We start from the raw sequence: 16,460 nt of genomic DNA, 5'->3' as shown, positions 1-16,460 counted from the left end.
TAGCATGTTGTGTGAACAGGCCCAAACTAGTTTCAAAAGTAACTTCCCTCCACAGCATCAAACTCAGTTTGCTGTCCATCTTAAAGGGGAGAGTGCCGTTTGAGTAATATAAGCTATGTTCTCCTTGGTCATGCAGAACTAGTTACGTGATCTTTTGGATCCTATGGCCAACATACTCATCAGAGATAATTAGTTATATTATCATTATCATTATTTATTATCATCATCATCTAAACATTAGAAAGCATCTACTATATTAGGTACTGCAGATTTTTTTTTAATATCCAAATTCCTGCCCATTGCGCCAGAATCTATCAGAGTAATCAGTGTCACTAATATTCACCATCCCTTTTCCAAAGGCAAATACATGTAAAATAATGTTATTTATTATTTGCTTCAATGTTCCTGCTCAAACTTCTCCCTCTCTTTTATGTTTTTCTATGAGGTAGCAGTGCCTCATCAGTGCTAACTATAGTAAACTTTGCACTGGTGTATCATGGTTCAGCATTGCATGTCCTGCCATCAGCACTAATCATGGTTTATGGTAACAAGGGTCACCATAGTTATGACATTATAGTTATACCATATGGCATTATGGCATTACAATTGTTATTAGTTAAACCATAAACCATGGTTAGTGCTGATGGCAGGACATAGAATGCTGCACCACAATATACCAAATCATCGGAAGGTCAGGGAATTTCATGGGAAGTTGAGGGAATTTCCTATCTATCGGAGAGAGATCAGGCACATTACATCTGCAATGTGCCTCAGAGATACTGGGTGTCATGTCCACTGGTTCTGAGGCTCTGCCTTATCCTAGGGGAGGACTCAGATTCAGAGAGGTCACGAGTCACCCCATGGTGTGGCCTCAGCACCCCCTTCTATACTATCCCAGCCTGGGGATGTAGTTCTCCAATCACCTGACTCTAAGGATGAATCCCCTGCAGCTCCTCCTGTCCCTCAGCCATGAAGCAGCATGAGACTGCAGAAACAGACACCGGCTCTTTAAGAACTGCAGTTGGCATCTAGCAGGGGTGGAGCCACTGAAAGACCAGGTTTTGCCAGCCTTCCTAAGGCCTCAGTTGACTGCAGTCCTTTGCTGGGACAACAGTTCTTTATGGGAGACTATTTCAGCTAGCACTTCGTCCAGTGTGCCACCCAAGGTCCTGCCTTGCTTAGCATAACCCAGAACAGTCAATGAGCGATGATGTGCAGTCCACTTCCTCTGACCCTCAAGCTTAGCGATGACATAAAGAAGGAATAACAGAGAAAGGACAAATAAATCCCTTGAGTTTCTTGTACTCTGCAGTTCTTCATCACATCTAAAACAACTTCTATATGTCTCCCAATGGCAAGATGCATGAGATGGAACAATTCAACCTGCTGCGTGCGAAGATGTTCTTTGGAGGCCTTCCTCCAGGTGAAAACATTTTGTTGGCCTTAAGAGTCACTGGTAAATGTCAGAAATGTGTGTGTCACATCATGAGGCTTCTTCGGGACATTTGCAAGCAGGTTATGATTGTCTGGTACTTCCCTCTAAATTCTACCATTCAAAGAATTATCAGTAAACATCTACATTTACTAGGTTTCAGACACCTAGAATGATCCATATTTTCACAAGTGATATTAAGATTTGTATTTGTCCACATTTTTTATGGAACAAAAGCTATTGTGTTGATCGGCACATGCCTTTGATTTTATTTATTTTTAAAATGTTCTCTTCTACTTTCTGTACCAAATGAAAACATATTGGAGTCTAACAAGCATTCTTTATGTTCACTGGCGAAAATGTCCAAGTTCTTTCTTCACATCAACAGCAGGGGAAAGTACTTCCTTTAGAAAGAGCTGAAAAGGGAAATGATTCCATCTGAAATTTTGTTCACTAAGGTTACCGGTGAAATATGGTCCATGGAGATTAGAAGTTGGATAAAAAGGATTTGAAGAGTCTTACATGTTTTGGCTACACCCGCTAAGGCATCGCTGAATCCCGTTGAGTATGAAGCAAATACTTTAACACTGTATTCAGTTCCACTAAGCAAATTTAAAATAAGGATAGTGTTGATATCGTCCCCCACAAAGGTCTCAAGCGCTGGCCCAGGGACTGAAAGAAAGGAGAGAGGAATACAATTGACTCAGGCAAATGGATCCCTTTAGGTCAAACTACATTTAACTTAAAGGCGCTGTGAAATTTCATTCCTGGTTTCTGATCACCAAAATTGATACTTACTTTTAAAAGGAACTACTTATCTATTTGCAAATTGATTCAGTCGTTGTTCATTTTCTGAATTTGCAGCCTGCCCTATTTTGAAAGTCTGGGGCAGGCAACATTTACCGGAAAAACAGTTCTATGAATGACTATAAGAAATTAACATGTAATGGGATTTAACACTTGCAAATAAATCCACAAGTGTTACTACATTTTTACTAAAACTCCTTCTCACACCTAGGAGTGAACTACATCTGATGTATAAGTTCCATGATTACTATTTTTACAGACTATTTTTTGTTTTTCAAAATGTAGCCTCCGAAGCTACAGTTTGAAGGGGGAAAGGCTTCTTGACCTTTCCCCCTCTGTCCATTCCCCACCCACCCCAAAAAATTCTCCCCACACCTAACTGCTTTTATCCTCATTGCGGAGAACAGGCAGGTACTTGTATGTTTTCCTTTACATAGGTAAGAGCAGCTGAGAGGGCAATTTTGGCTGGGAAAACAGGAGTGTGAGGTGAAACGGTTAAGAAGCAGTACCCTCTCCATGGAAGAGCCCCCTTCAAATTGCAGGTTTAACAGCTGCATATAATATTAAACACAATGTTTGCAAAACCAATAACCGAACATCATCTAAGGTATAATTCCACTCTATGGATGCAACCCTAAGCACACTTACAAGGGAGTTTTATTAAACTCAGTAAGTTACTTCTCAATAAACATGCAAGTTGCACAACAGCCAACTTGTAGTCAGTTTACAAACAATTTCCTTGCCAGTTGTCTACAGAACATTCTAATTTGTCATGGGTAACTAAGGCCTAAATTGCCATTTGCCTAAGGCTGGTTCTTTCACAAACAGGAAATGAGATGGTAAACCTGGATCTGGATAACGGATGGGGACTCACATGACTGAATGCTCCTCCCATGTTTTTTTTTTTAAAAAGCCCAATAACCTTGCATATAGAAAACTAGCATGCCAGGGGAAATATTTCTAGCCCAACCTTCTCCCTGGCATATAAGTTTTCTACAGTCCTAAATCTTTTTTCATGGAAGATCATTCCACCCCATCAGACCCCACCTGCAGTATGGAGCCAAGATACAGGTTTATTACCTCATCTACTGTTTGTGAGAACTATGCCTAGGCAGATGGTATTTACACACCTGATTTAATAGGTGTTTAAGATACCACTTGCACAACGTATAAACAAGCTACTTAGGCAACTATAAAGCCCTATATGGTTCGGGTCCAGGTTATTTGAAAGAACATATTCTCCCTTATGAGCCTGCCCGTGCTTTGAGATCTTCTGCAGAAGCTCTTCTTTCAGTCCCACCTTCTTCACAGGCACTCTTGGTGGGAACATGGGAGAGGGCCTTCTCGGTGGCTGCTCCGGTGCTCTGGAACTCTCTTCCCGGGGAAGCTAGGCTGGCTCCCTCCTTGATGGGCTTTCAGAAGCAGGCTAAAACTTTTTTCTTCCAGCAGGCCTTTGGAGAATAATCTGGCCCTCCATCTATGTTAATGTCTTATAATTTTGTTGTGTATTTAAAATGTTTTATGGTTTTGTTCTCCCCCCATGTATATTTTAAACTTTGTAAGGCCGCCTTGAGGCCCAGCATTGGGCAAAAGGCGGGATACAAATAAATATAATAATAATAATAATAATAATAATAATAATAATAATAACAACAACAACAACTGCTTTAGATACTCACTGTTCACAGGTTTATATACTATCCTGTATCCCATTGTGGGTGATGGAGGGGCATCCCAGCTAATCCGCAATCTGTTGTACCACTCTTCAGAGACTCTCAGGTTCTGTGGAGCAAACAGGGGCACTAAAAAAGAAAACATGGTGTAGATTCAGTTCTTCTCAGTACATCTTGGAGAAACAGCTTGTTTAAAAAGAGACAATTGCTTGTATTTGGGTCTCTATAGAAAGCTAACACTTTGCACTCACAGGTTTTTCCTGGAACTGATAAACTGACACCATCCCCATCAGCATAGATAGGAGTGACCATAACTTTATATTCAGTGTCTGAAAGCAACGGCTGAAGAAGCAAATTGTTTTGCCTTGCGGGGACCATTACCTGGACAAGAAAAACATTCAACAAACTGAGGATTAGTTTCTGCACGGTACATGTGCGCCAATGTGACACACACACCCCTACACTAGCATACTTGGTTGTGGCAAAAGAAAACAGAATGTGTGTATATCTGTGTTTGAAAATGTCGCGTGTGTGTACTTTTCTACATGTACATTTGTTTGGTACTGATGTGCATCATGAGATGTGGAAGATTTTCATGCATGAAGGTATAGACTCTTTTCCAATACGTGTGTTCAGCAACATTGGAAAACATCACATATGAAGCAGCTCTTGGAGCATTGCTATGCCACAAATTTATATTGGGACAGTTTAAGACCCCTAAAGAATTCTGGGAACTGTAGTTTGGCAGGAGTGCTGAAAATGTTCTGTTAGACATACATATCCACATCACAAACTACAGCTCCCAGAATTCCCTGCAGAGAGGGAGTGACTACTAAGCCAGCTAAGTTTGGCGCATAGATACAGCCTAGTGTTTTGTTCCTCCTGTATAGATTCATTTTGTCTCCACACAAATAGCTTGCATATTGTGTAACACATACAGGCTCCCTCTTGCCATGATAAATGGCCTGCTCTTTCCATCTGGAGAGACAGGATTAGAGCTTTTAAAATGATGCCATTTTTAAACACATCCAGAGTTTAAAACACATCCCTCCTCCACCCCTTAATCATTTGATATGAATATTCTAGAGGGGTAGGATTGAACAATTTTACAGAAATATGTAGAACAGTTGAAAATAGGGATCTCTGGGGATGGATAGAATGAAAATAAGAAAAAAAAATGGGAGGCAATGCTTGGGATAAGCAGAGTCTGGGAACGCTACCCCAAACCATCTTTGCCAATACTAAGGAATAAAGTGGCATAATTATAGCACTGCGGTCAAAACAGACATTTTAAGTTTAGAACCTTTTCAACAAGAGTTTTTGAACTACATTCCAGGAGGAAGCTGGGGTTCTTTGATACACAGATGAAAAGATCAGTAAAGGCAGGTAAACTTCTCTGAAGGAAAGCATGTCCACCATTACTGATCTTTCGTGCAATTGACAACCATGGGGGAGGGGGATATGCTGAGAGCATTTGAGGGCCTATTCTCTGTTTATACAGGGGAGTGGGGAGTGAGGTTGAGCAAGCATGGCCAGCATCCTGTGCAAACATGGCCTAAAATCCTCTGCCACAACCAAGGGGTTTCATGGCTCAAACTCGGCTTTGTTGGCATTCACGACAATGAAACTGGTTGGCTGAAGGTGAGTAAGTAGTAAGTTTAAAGAAAGAAAAACCCACAGCTTTGAAAGATGACAAGAATACTAAGCAGTATCATATGTGATTGTCAAAGCAAGAAATAAAGCTCCTGCCATCAGGGTCTTATGGAAAAGCTTTCCAATTAATGTCATGAATTCAAATGCTTGGCAACATGTAGTGTAACCACAGCAAAAGCCACATCTGCATGGCGTATTTTACCAATTAGCAGAGGTTGGCTATATCATGCATATGGAGCACAGAAGCACACACTAAGATCAAATGCCAAGTGCACATTGGCCTGAAGCCACATAAGACAGAAACAAATTGAAATGTCACCTTTACAAACGTTACAGGATATCTAGGTCGATCATCACCTTCAAACAATGCATTTCTTCTATTTACAAAGGCCACCCACGAGAGCTTCTACAGCAGCCTTTCCCAACCTGGTGCCTTCCAGACGGGTTGGACTGCAATTCCCATAATGAGCTCCATCACACCAGCAATTTAGTGCACTCTCGCCATGCCTGGTGTGTGAATTTGCAGCACGGTACTCACATGACGCCGTGACTGTCCAGCTGACAACCCGCCTCTTCCCCAGCCTTTTCCGTCTTTTCCTAGAACGCCTAAAGTCTGGATTATTTTCCCTAAGCGCATTTTCCTTTGTTGGGGTCGTGTGCTGTGACGGGAGCTTTGCTGTTGGCTTGAATGGATTGCATCAGGTCCTGGCAGGGAAAAGCGATCTCTCCCAGCAGCAGGCTTCAAGCCTCCATATAAAACCCAAACCTTGCATTACGTGCTCAAAAGCATTTTTAAAAATCGTACAATGCCCCAAATTCTGCAGAGACAGGATTATTCCATTTTTGCTGGGCAGAAAGGTGGTCTGGTTGAAGTACTCATCTGACAGGACCTGTCTTGTTAAAGGGGGGGGGGGAGAGCAACCAATGAACTGGAGGAAGAAAGAGAAGGGGTGGGGTGGAGCGGAAGAGTAAATGAGTGAAAGAGCATCAGAGGTAAAAAACGTGGAGATAAAGCGGGGGGGGGGGGGAATTACAGGTGATGGAGCCCAATGTCCAACACATCTGAGTACCCAGGATGGGGAAGGCTTCTCTACGCTAAGATGGTAAACCTAGGTCTGGGCTATACCACTTCATAAGGGCTGTAAGGGTTCACATTATTAAATATTGGTCATTATTGGTAACTATATAATATGCCACTGTATACAATATGCTTGGGAAATGTTTTTTCCCCCATCCTAGGAGGAATCCACAGCACTTACTACTATGATGTGAAAGATAGCATTAAAAACACACACTTGCTACCAAATTTCATAAAAGTTATGACACTGAAGTGAAAAGGCCAATAGCTTACAGGCAGAAATTGTTAATGTATCTCCCCTTTTGACATTTTTATTGATAAAGACTGCTAAGAAATACAGTTAAAAGGCTGCAAGAAGCAACATGAAATAGCATTCTCTCAAAGAAGCGTCGAAAAAGACTGAGAACCCCATCTTAGTACGAAATGTTAGAAAACAAAGCTGACAGATCAAGTTACACTGATGCTCAAAGTGGAAGAGAAAAGCTCACATTATACAATTTATTCTGTTTTATAAATGCAGCTAAGTTCACATTTTCAAAATTGACTTCCTTTGGAACAACCATCCCAAGAGTTTTAAAATCTCATTCTTGCAAAACTCCCAATCTTAGAATTATACAGGATGGATTCTGACAACCAATTTCCTTACCATGCAGTCCGGGCCCAATTCAAAGTGTTGGCATTAACATTCAAAGCCCTAAAAGGCTTGGGGCCAGGCTATCTGAAGGAACACCTCCTCCCATATGTACCTGCCTGGACCCTAAGGTCATCGTCAGGGGTCCTTCTCCATGATTCCCTGCCAAAGGAAGTAAGGCAGGTGGCTACCAGGAGGAGGGCCTTCTCTGCTGTGGCATCCCGGCTGTGGAATGAGATCCCTAAGGAGGTTCGCCTGGCACCTACACTATACTCTTTTAGACGCCAGGTGAAGACCTTTTTATTTTCTCACCATTTTAACAGTCTAGCAATTTAATTTTAACTTTGCTGTTTTAAATTTGTATTTTAAATCTGGATTAAATCCTGGTTGTGCTTTTATATTGTATTTTATATCACGCTTTTATACTTTTTGTTTTATACTTTGAATGGTTTGATTTTTTGTGACCCGCCCAGAGAGCTTTGGCTATTCGGCGGTGATAAAATGCAATAAATAAATAAATAAATAAATAAAATTAATTTCTGCACTGCTGCTTGATTTTATCCTTGCTGTGTTTTTATATTGTATTTTATATTATGCTTTTATGAGGTTTGTTTTATATTTTGAATGGTTTCTATGGTTTTAATTTTTGTAAACTGCTCAGAGAGCTTTGGCTATTGGGTGGTATAAAAATGCATTAAATAAATAAATAAACTTTTTATGATCCCGTAATATCAGAGGCAGTTTGGCCCTGAATATCTCCCTCTTCAAAATGCTATGTACATCTATGCTATGTATGTATTTATGTATAGACAAACCATATAAGCAAAATTATGCCTGCACTATTTAGCTTGTGGATGACTATCAGCATTTATTCATTGTAGGGGGAATCCATTGACCATTTGTTCTGAAATTATCTTTAAGAGCCCAAGCTAAAGCCACACTCAAAAACTCACACCAACTGTTCTTACCACCTCCTCATCACGATCACCACGGGCAGCGAGGTACGTCACTCTGAATCGACGAACGTTGTAGTCTGTAATGTCCCATTTTACCCTTAAGCTTGAGGTAGTTTCCTCATCTACAACCAGATTCCTTATTCCTGTTCGAAAGACTGAAATAGTAAACATTTTAAGTTGCTAAAAATATTCCAAGCCCCAGACTTTGAAATCAGTTTGAAACATGAAGCATATAAGTAGGCCTTGTTTAACTAAAAACTGCTAAAAACACACACACCAGGCACTAAAATTCAAACAGCCTGAGAATATAAAAAGAATAATATTTGTAAACAAATCTCTTTTTATTTGTATTTTTAATAATTTTATATATTTTTGTACCTGCTGTTGTAGGCCGGGAAGTGGTGGTACTAGTAGTGGTTGGAGTGGTCAATTCAGTAGTTGACATTTCAACTGGAAAAACAGACACACACACAATATGAATAAATTTTATCCAACGTTTCACTTTAGCGACAGCTCTTATATGCCTCTTGAGTATACTCAGTTACTGGCTAAGGAAAGATAGGCCATCAGGTTTAAGTAATTTCAACAATCTGGCAGGTACAGGTAGCACAATGCTTAGAGTGCGACATTATAGTATAATACCATATCAGCCTTCCCCAATCTAATGCCCTCCTGATGCCATCTCTATTTTTAGAAAGTATGTATTGGAGTGAACCGTGTGTGTGTGTGTGTCGAGGAAATGGTGATTGTAATATTTCCTGTCTTACTTGTGGTCCCAAGAACAGCAACAACATCACTTTCACTTTCATCATCAAAGATGGCCACCAAGGACACCTCATACTCTGTACCAGGTAGCAAGCCTTCGATCTCGTGAGTGTCCAGATCTCCACTTAAAACAATCTTAAACAGATGGAACAATAGATATAAAGACGGGTTATCCATCCTGGCTGCTCAATGAGATGAACCTCAAATTAAAACATATCGAGCTAGAGAGGGAATTACAGCACCTACAATAAAATGCATCTCATGAGATCTATCAGACTCTTTAGGTGATTTGCCCACCCCAAAGACATTGATAAACATTTTCAGTTCTCTGAGCCCTTACTAAATAAATAAATAAGCAATGCATTTGAATGTCAGAGGGCAAATGTTCAATAAATAGTGGATGATTTGCTTCATCTGCATAATTTATTCTGTACACTTGCAAAACTTCCTTCCTTTCTTTCAGAGAGGTAACAATTGATATAAGGGCAGCTTATCCATTTTCATTTAAGAACAGAAGAACTTAAGAAGAGCCACCTGGATCAGACCAGGGGGTCAACTAGTCCAGCATTCTGTTCAAATAGTGGCCAACCAGCTGTTGACCAGGAACCCACAACCAGTAGCACACTCCCACCCATGTATCCTAGCAACTGGGGTACATAGGCTTAATGCCTCTGCTTCTTTCTGTAACCACAGGAGCAGTGGGTGTAGGTGTGGGTAACTAGAAGTAGGTAAAGCTTTTTCAAAAAGTCTTATGTCCCTTCCACAGTGAGCATGCCCAAATCCTTAGGTACATCAAATATTCTTTGGATGGTACCCTTTGGCTGTTCATTGCAGCACATTGCCCAGAGTTCTTGCAGAATACACTATGAAAATCATTCGAACACATGGGAGCTGCAACAAAATGTTGCCATGTGGAGTACACTTTTTCTGAGTTTTGGCCAGCCAGCCATGCCCTCTTCTAGGGTACTCCATTCCATTCTCCCTACACACTCACCCAACAGTCAGTCAGCACTGTGTCAACACTAATCATGCTCAGTTCCCTTTTTAATCTTTTAGCTCCCCCTCCCCTAAATAGTTTTTTTTTACTAAAAATTTTTTTGTACTTCTACAGACTTTTATTTATTATATTTAATGAATGCCTCATAATATCATTTCTCTAGGGGGTTGTCTATACATCTTCTAACCTCCGCAGTAGCTGCGCAGTGGCACTGGGTCAGTTATATGTCACAGTCACCAACTCGCAGCCACCATCAAAGCTGTGCGGTAAAAAAGTTGGGAACTTACCCTGACCTTTTTCTTGACAGTGAGGACACCATGGACCTTCCGCTACGTGATTGTGCTCCAGGGTTGAGCCTGGGGTAGATGGCAATCCCTGATTGGTTGTGGAAGCCGGGCAGGGTGGTGTTAATTAACTTCTCTGATTCTGCGTTAATTCACCCCAATTTATATCCAAAAATGTGCATTTGTGGAGGAAGAGCACCCCCCCCCCATTTCACCCCATTAGAACATCAGGGAATGCAGCAGATCTCTGTTTTCATAAACTGGTGATGCACAGCTATGCGAAAAGCAAGGGATAAAAGCTCCCTCTACAAATGTGCAGATCCTCCCCTGGATAACTTGGGGGTTTTGCTTCTTCTCAGAACAGTGGACATAATGGGGGGACGGGATGGGAGCTATTACTTCACACACACCCCAACTGGAAGTATGTTTTTCCGGGTTTTAGGGATATATCGGCTCTGCCGTACAGCACTGAAGGAGCAGAGCCGATTTCATCATACTGCGGAGAGTAAGAGCAATATGCTTTCCTCCCGTGCTTGTCAAGATGAAGCCCAGGTGTTTTTCTTGAGAAAATTCTCTAGGTTCCCCTGAGCCTTCGGACACCACCCTCTTCTGCATGGATGGTGCAGAAGGAACCACACTCAGAGAATAAGGATGGGTAGACAGAAAAAAATCCTACAACTCCCATCATTCCATAGTCAGTATGGCTGGATGCTGGGACTTGTAAGACTTTTCTATCTAAGCATGCATAGGATTGCACCTTATATAACCTATTAGTATATAAGATACTGTATGAGAGACAAAAAGCATTCACCTCTTCAGCTTCTTCCCCACCCAGTGGAATCCATGCTAGCCGATAAAGGGCTACGTCAGAAGATGGTGGCTTCCAGCTGACTCTAAAACTTTCTGTAGATACTTCATGTATTTCCAAATACTGAGGTGATGGAACTTTTTCTGAAAGACAGTATCACACAGGGAAGAAAGATAAGAATCCCAGGTGTCCCTCATTATGACCTCTGAAGTCCCTTCCAACTCTGTGATTCTATGAAACATGAGCGCAAACGTTGCTGTGAGCTCTACAGTATTAGGATTTTCACGTTTGCGCAAGTGACATGAGCAGCCCTAGGAGGCGACACTGGAGCAATAGATCACGGGTGGAGAACCTCAGGCCTAGGGCCAAATCCAGCCTTCCAGAGGCCCAAATCTAATGCTTCAGTGTTCCACAGAAAGCCACTCCCCTTTCCTCTAGCCCACCTCTTTCTCCTGATTGATCATTTGGTGGATTCTCAGCTTCCGTGCAATTCTTTCCCCATTCTGAAAGATTGGAATGCCTCTCTTAAAGGCTTAGTTACGGCCAGTAAGAACTTTAAGATACAACATGCTGGTATTTGGGGGTATTTTAGCCCCATCCCCTTTTGCCTTCAAAACCCACCCATCACTGGAAGATCGTCTCCAAGCACTTCTCTGAAATGGAATTCAGCCTTCAGGTCGGAAGAAGTTCAAAACCCCTGCAGTAGATAAACCATCCTCCTTCAACCTGGTGCCCTCCAGATATGTTGGATTACAATTCCCATCATCCCCAGCCAACTGGGATGATGGGAATTGTAGCCCAATGCATATGAAGAGCACCAGAGTGGAGAAGGTTGAGAAAAATTGATTTTACTACGCCATCATCAGCTCATATTGCCAAATGAACTATAACAGTAGCTTAGAAAGTCATTACACACGACATGAACGTGCAGAGAAGGGTCATGGTAGAGGGAAGGATAAGGGCAAGGTTGACGCTATTATTATGCCCCATCATGGAAAGTTCTTTCAACATATTGACCCAGCCCTAAGTCCTGCTAGACTGAGGCTGAGCCTATGAACCAGGAAGCTCCCAGTTCAAATTTAGCTTCTGCCATGAGCTCAGTAGATGGCCTTAGTTAACCCTCTGCCTCAGTTTTCCTTCTGTAACAAGGGGATCATAATACTGACCTACCTAACAAGATCGTTGTAAGGATTACTGAGATGATTGGAGTGACCTGCTACAAGCCTTTTAACACACTATATAAATGCTGCACATTATTATTAGTTGGGGTTTGTTTGTTTCTTCTTTTTTAAAAACCAGAGAGAAGGGAGGGAGAAGAGAACAGAGTGATTTCCTTATTTCTTCTTTGACACAGGGGATGATCTAATTCATAACAGCAGTGTGTTTTGGTTCAAAAGATCAATGCAACTGAATGTTGAAAATTAACATTTCTTAAAGTAATACCGAGTAGATGGCTTTGTTAACATAATTTGTTCAGTGAACTGGCAAAACTTAACCTGCCTTCAGCGATCCTGCATTTAAATTTCTCTCTCTTTCTTTCCATAGCAACAGTTAGAAAATATCAAACAAAAATGCTCATTTGCATTTGAAAAGGGGGGGCAGACTTAAACTCCTAATATTACAGTAGGGAGATTGTTGCCACTATTTTACTTTCCAGAAAAATAAAGGAATATCATAGCTATACTTGGAAAGCTTTCAGAAATGCCGCCAGACTTACTTGTGGTAAAGCTGCCAGTGAGTGGCTCAGACTGGCCCTCATCATAAATGGAGAAAATAGCAATGGTATATTCTGTGAGAGAAGTCAGACTCTTCAGAGTGTGGGTTGAAACATGACCAACCTCTTCCTGCAGGATAGAAGGGGACTGACTATTAGAAAATGATGTGACAAATCCAGAGGTGAATTTTGTTGGCTTGCATAATTTACATCGGGATATCAAAGACAGGCTTGCCTCAAGCTAGGGGTTTCCTGACAACTGAAGACAGAATCTGGACTGGACTCCAGCATTTACCCTTCAGTGGTTTGGTAAGAACTCCATCTTACAGTAAGGAGCAGACTGTTTTCTCCCCTTTGGCTACATAAAAGAGAAAAAAGGGACAATCCACCCCCTCCTCACTGTCACATACCCATCACACACACTAGATCTTGCCTGCTGAACTAAACTACCAGGGCTTGGAAGGAAAGAGAATAACTTACAGGACATTTAAAAACAACAGCACCACCACAACAAACACATGGTGGAAATCGCGTTTCCTTACCGTCGCTCCTACGCCCTCGCTTCTGTCCCTCATTACTTCCTCTCTCTTCCCTGCTGGGTAAGAGGAAGTAAACAAAGCCCATGTGGCCCATTCAAGGGCCGCTTTGATCATGCTGCTTTTCCTGCACCCAGCAGGAGATCACGGCACATTCCCTTTTTCAAAAAAAAAAAAAAAAAAAAGCCAGATTTTTTGGGGGGGGGTTTTCTATTTTGCGACGGAAAAACAAGCAGAAGGAGTGGGAGGCAGATGATGCTGCATAAAGGACACGTGCACATCTATAAGTGGGGGGTAGCAAGCGTGGGATAAAACGCTTGTCTGATGAACCTTTCAATCATATTTCTGTTTAAGAGGCAAGCAGCTGTTTCTTAACTTCCCACGGAAGGCCATCACAAGACAAATGTTGTTGTTAATAATTTCTGCAGACTTTATAACATCCCTTGAAGAAGGCCTAAAAAAACAAGAGACTGAAACGCGTCAAGCTTTCGTATAATAAACATTTCTTATAGCATCCTGAGACTTTTCTCCTGTTTTGTGTATATCTCTTGGGTGCTTACCCGCCGTGCACCCTCATCCTACCTTTCAGCCATAGCCCACAGGTCAGACAGTGAAAATGAAAAATCGGCCACAGCATTAACAGAAACCAAAGATGGTCTCTGGAAAAAATACGGATTAGGGCTTGTGCACTTTAAAAAGCCCTGAAACATGTTTATCAAAGCAACATACTCTGCATCACTTGCAAAATTCGTAGTGTGGTATCATTTGGGGAGGATAAAAAGTAGTTCAAGGCAGTATAAAATCAAGCTATGAAGCATTACTACAAATGAATAGGATGGAAGGTCATCTAGGGAATTATAGGTTGTCCCCTCTTCCCCTGCTCTCATTAATAAGAAAGTGGGTGTCTGCACAGGTCTATGGTGCTACTCCCATGCTGCAGCCCAGCATTCAAAATGCTTGCCACAGCCTAATAATGTGGGGCCATCAGGACAAGACTTTGGGGCCTCCTCACTCAGCAGAATGCACAAGAGAGCCCCCAAACACAGCAGGGCTGGGTTGCCACATTTTGACGTATGTGAAGTGTCTCTGGGGCTACATAGGGTATTTCGGATTCCTGTATCTGAGGTCGGAGACAACACTCTGACCTCGGACCCAGGAGTCCGAGCTCCTCGCCTCTCCCCGATACAACCAGAGCAGAGAGATCTGCGTTGGCTGCCTCTAGGAGTCTGCAAACTCGAGTTCAGAGAGGAGAGAAAGGGAGCAGTTCTGTGGGCAGGAAGGGGAGGAGACCACAGCAGCTGGCTTATGAACAATCCACCAACAGCCTCAGCTTCCTTCCCTCCTGCTCCCTGACACCTCCTAGCTAGATGGGCAAAATGATCGCCTCCGCACTCCTCCCACTATGCATAGGATGCCCATTAGCCTCCAAGTTCTGAGGCTAGAATAGGATTGTACCATAACCCAGATAGGATTGCACCATAAGCTCAGTGTAAAATTACCTAACTTGAACTACAGCCTAATATTTTATTTATTTCTTTATTTATTGCATTTCTATACCGTTCAACAGCCAAAGAACTCTTAGAGCGTTACTAGACGAGGCTGTAGCGCGCGTTACCTTCCGCAGTCGTGTCAAGGCTTCCAGATGACGTTCACCAGGATCCGTCGTTATCCTGCGGTGAAGCCTCTTTATCCCGTCTTTAAAAAAGTGAGTTCTAGTGCGCCTTTTCCTGCCGGCCCGCGCTAATTCGGAGTAGGTGTGGGAGGATGTGAGGTCACTGCAGTCCGCACTGGTCAGGAAAAGGCGTGCTAAGGGGAGTGGCCAGCGGCTTCGGTCAAGCCGCCTCTGCCATTTGCGCCCAGCCCGCAGCTGGGGCAGCGCAGCTAAGCGGCTTTTTTTTTTATTCCCACAGTGACAGTTTGCGCAGGAACGGAGGAACGGAAAAGTGGCTGGTGTGCTGCTGGGGATGGGTGGGGGATGTGCGCCTGTTTTTTCTAGTTCAACCTCTGCGTGGGTCACTTTTTGGAAAGGCGGGCATCCCACAGTTATGGGAAGTTGGTGACTCCTCGCGGTGGGCAGCCACAGCGGCCGCATAATGGCAGTGCTGTACGCTGCATCGAAGATGTAAAGGCTAGCGGGGACTGAGGGGGACGGTCCAGGCATGAAGGGCTGTGTGCCTGTTGGTGTGGGTATGCGGCTGGAAGAGGGCACAGCTGTTTCTGGCCTGCTGCCATGCCTACGCCCAGATGTGGGTTGGATGGGGGGGTGGGCACAGAGGCGGTCATTGCCACCGACACTTCAGAGGCATGATGGGAGATGTAGGCACAGAGTGCCCATGCAGACGACTGACCTCGGGTCATATGACACCCGCCACGACCCCCATCAGGAAGTGACCGCATCAATGTTGACCCTCAACACCGGCACTTGCTGGTGCCTGAGGGGGCTGCTACGCAGCAGCAGCAGCAGCAGCAGCAGCAGCACTTCAGCTGGCACTGCCGCTGCCGCCGCCGCGGCATCGCTGACGGCTGCGCAAGCGATCTACGCTGTTTGCGGTCTTTCGGACTTGCGCAAACCGTGCGGCGAGCGAAAAAAAACCCCACGGAAATCAGGCTGCGCAACTGTGCTCGAGGCGGCAGCAGCACAACTGGCGCAAACTTCCGCCACAAATCTAAGGAAGGTGTGGATCATGAGGCGTCACGGCTGAACGGGAAAATCCGCAACACCGCTCCTCAACGACGGAACACCCGGTAGGTCTAGCAAAGCCCTTGATGTCAAAGCAGGGGCTAAAGATTGATTATTTGACCAAAAATTTTTTTTGTAAGTTTGGTTTTTTAAGACTTGTGTGAATGCTGCAAAAAAAAAAACCAAAAAAAAAACACAAAAACCCACCAACCCAATATATTTCCATACTGGCCTAAAATCTGAGCTGAGTGTGAAGGGGGCTATGCATGGTGGGAAGTCTTTTGATGTTTTTGGAATACTTTCCTATGAGTGTCATTTCTTAAAGCTCTAGTCTGGAGCTTTGTATTAAGTTCTGAAAACTGTTCTCGCTCAGGGGAAGTACGAAACCTGGCTATTAGCATATCAGTTATTGGCAGGTTGCAAATAAAGTATGGATATTTCATAAT

General features: G+C 43.0%; 1 protein-coding gene across 1 annotated transcript in view; it reads right to left on the bottom strand.

Moving 5' to 3' along the window:
• COL14A1 (collagen type XIV alpha 1 chain) overlaps positions 1–16,460 on the bottom strand; it is a 134,786-nt gene that overhangs the window by 72,145 nt on the left and 46,181 nt on the right. Inside the window, exons 14-21 of the mRNA XM_063131328.1 lie at positions 12,802–12,928; positions 11,088–11,227; positions 8,998–9,130; positions 8,609–8,680; positions 8,243–8,385; positions 4,164–4,293; positions 3,919–4,041; positions 1,955–2,104 (exon numbers count right to left, since the gene is read on the bottom strand). Coding sequence (XP_062987398.1) covers positions 1,955–2,104; positions 3,919–4,041; positions 4,164–4,293; positions 8,243–8,385; positions 8,609–8,680; positions 8,998–9,130; positions 11,088–11,227; positions 12,802–12,928 — 1,018 coding nt within the window. The remainder of the gene's footprint in view (positions 1–1,954; positions 2,105–3,918; positions 4,042–4,163; positions 4,294–8,242; positions 8,386–8,608; positions 8,681–8,997; positions 9,131–11,087; positions 11,228–12,801; positions 12,929–16,460) is intronic.

This window comes from Elgaria multicarinata, chromosome 7 (assembly GCF_023053635.1).
Source record: "Elgaria multicarinata webbii isolate HBS135686 ecotype San Diego chromosome 7, rElgMul1.1.pri, whole genome shotgun sequence".
In the NCBI taxonomy this organism is placed as follows: Eukaryota; Metazoa; Chordata; class Lepidosauria; order Squamata; family Anguidae; genus Elgaria; species Elgaria multicarinata.
The sequence above is the reverse complement of the archived record's forward strand: the minus strand, read 5'-3'. Positions and strand labels throughout refer to the sequence as shown.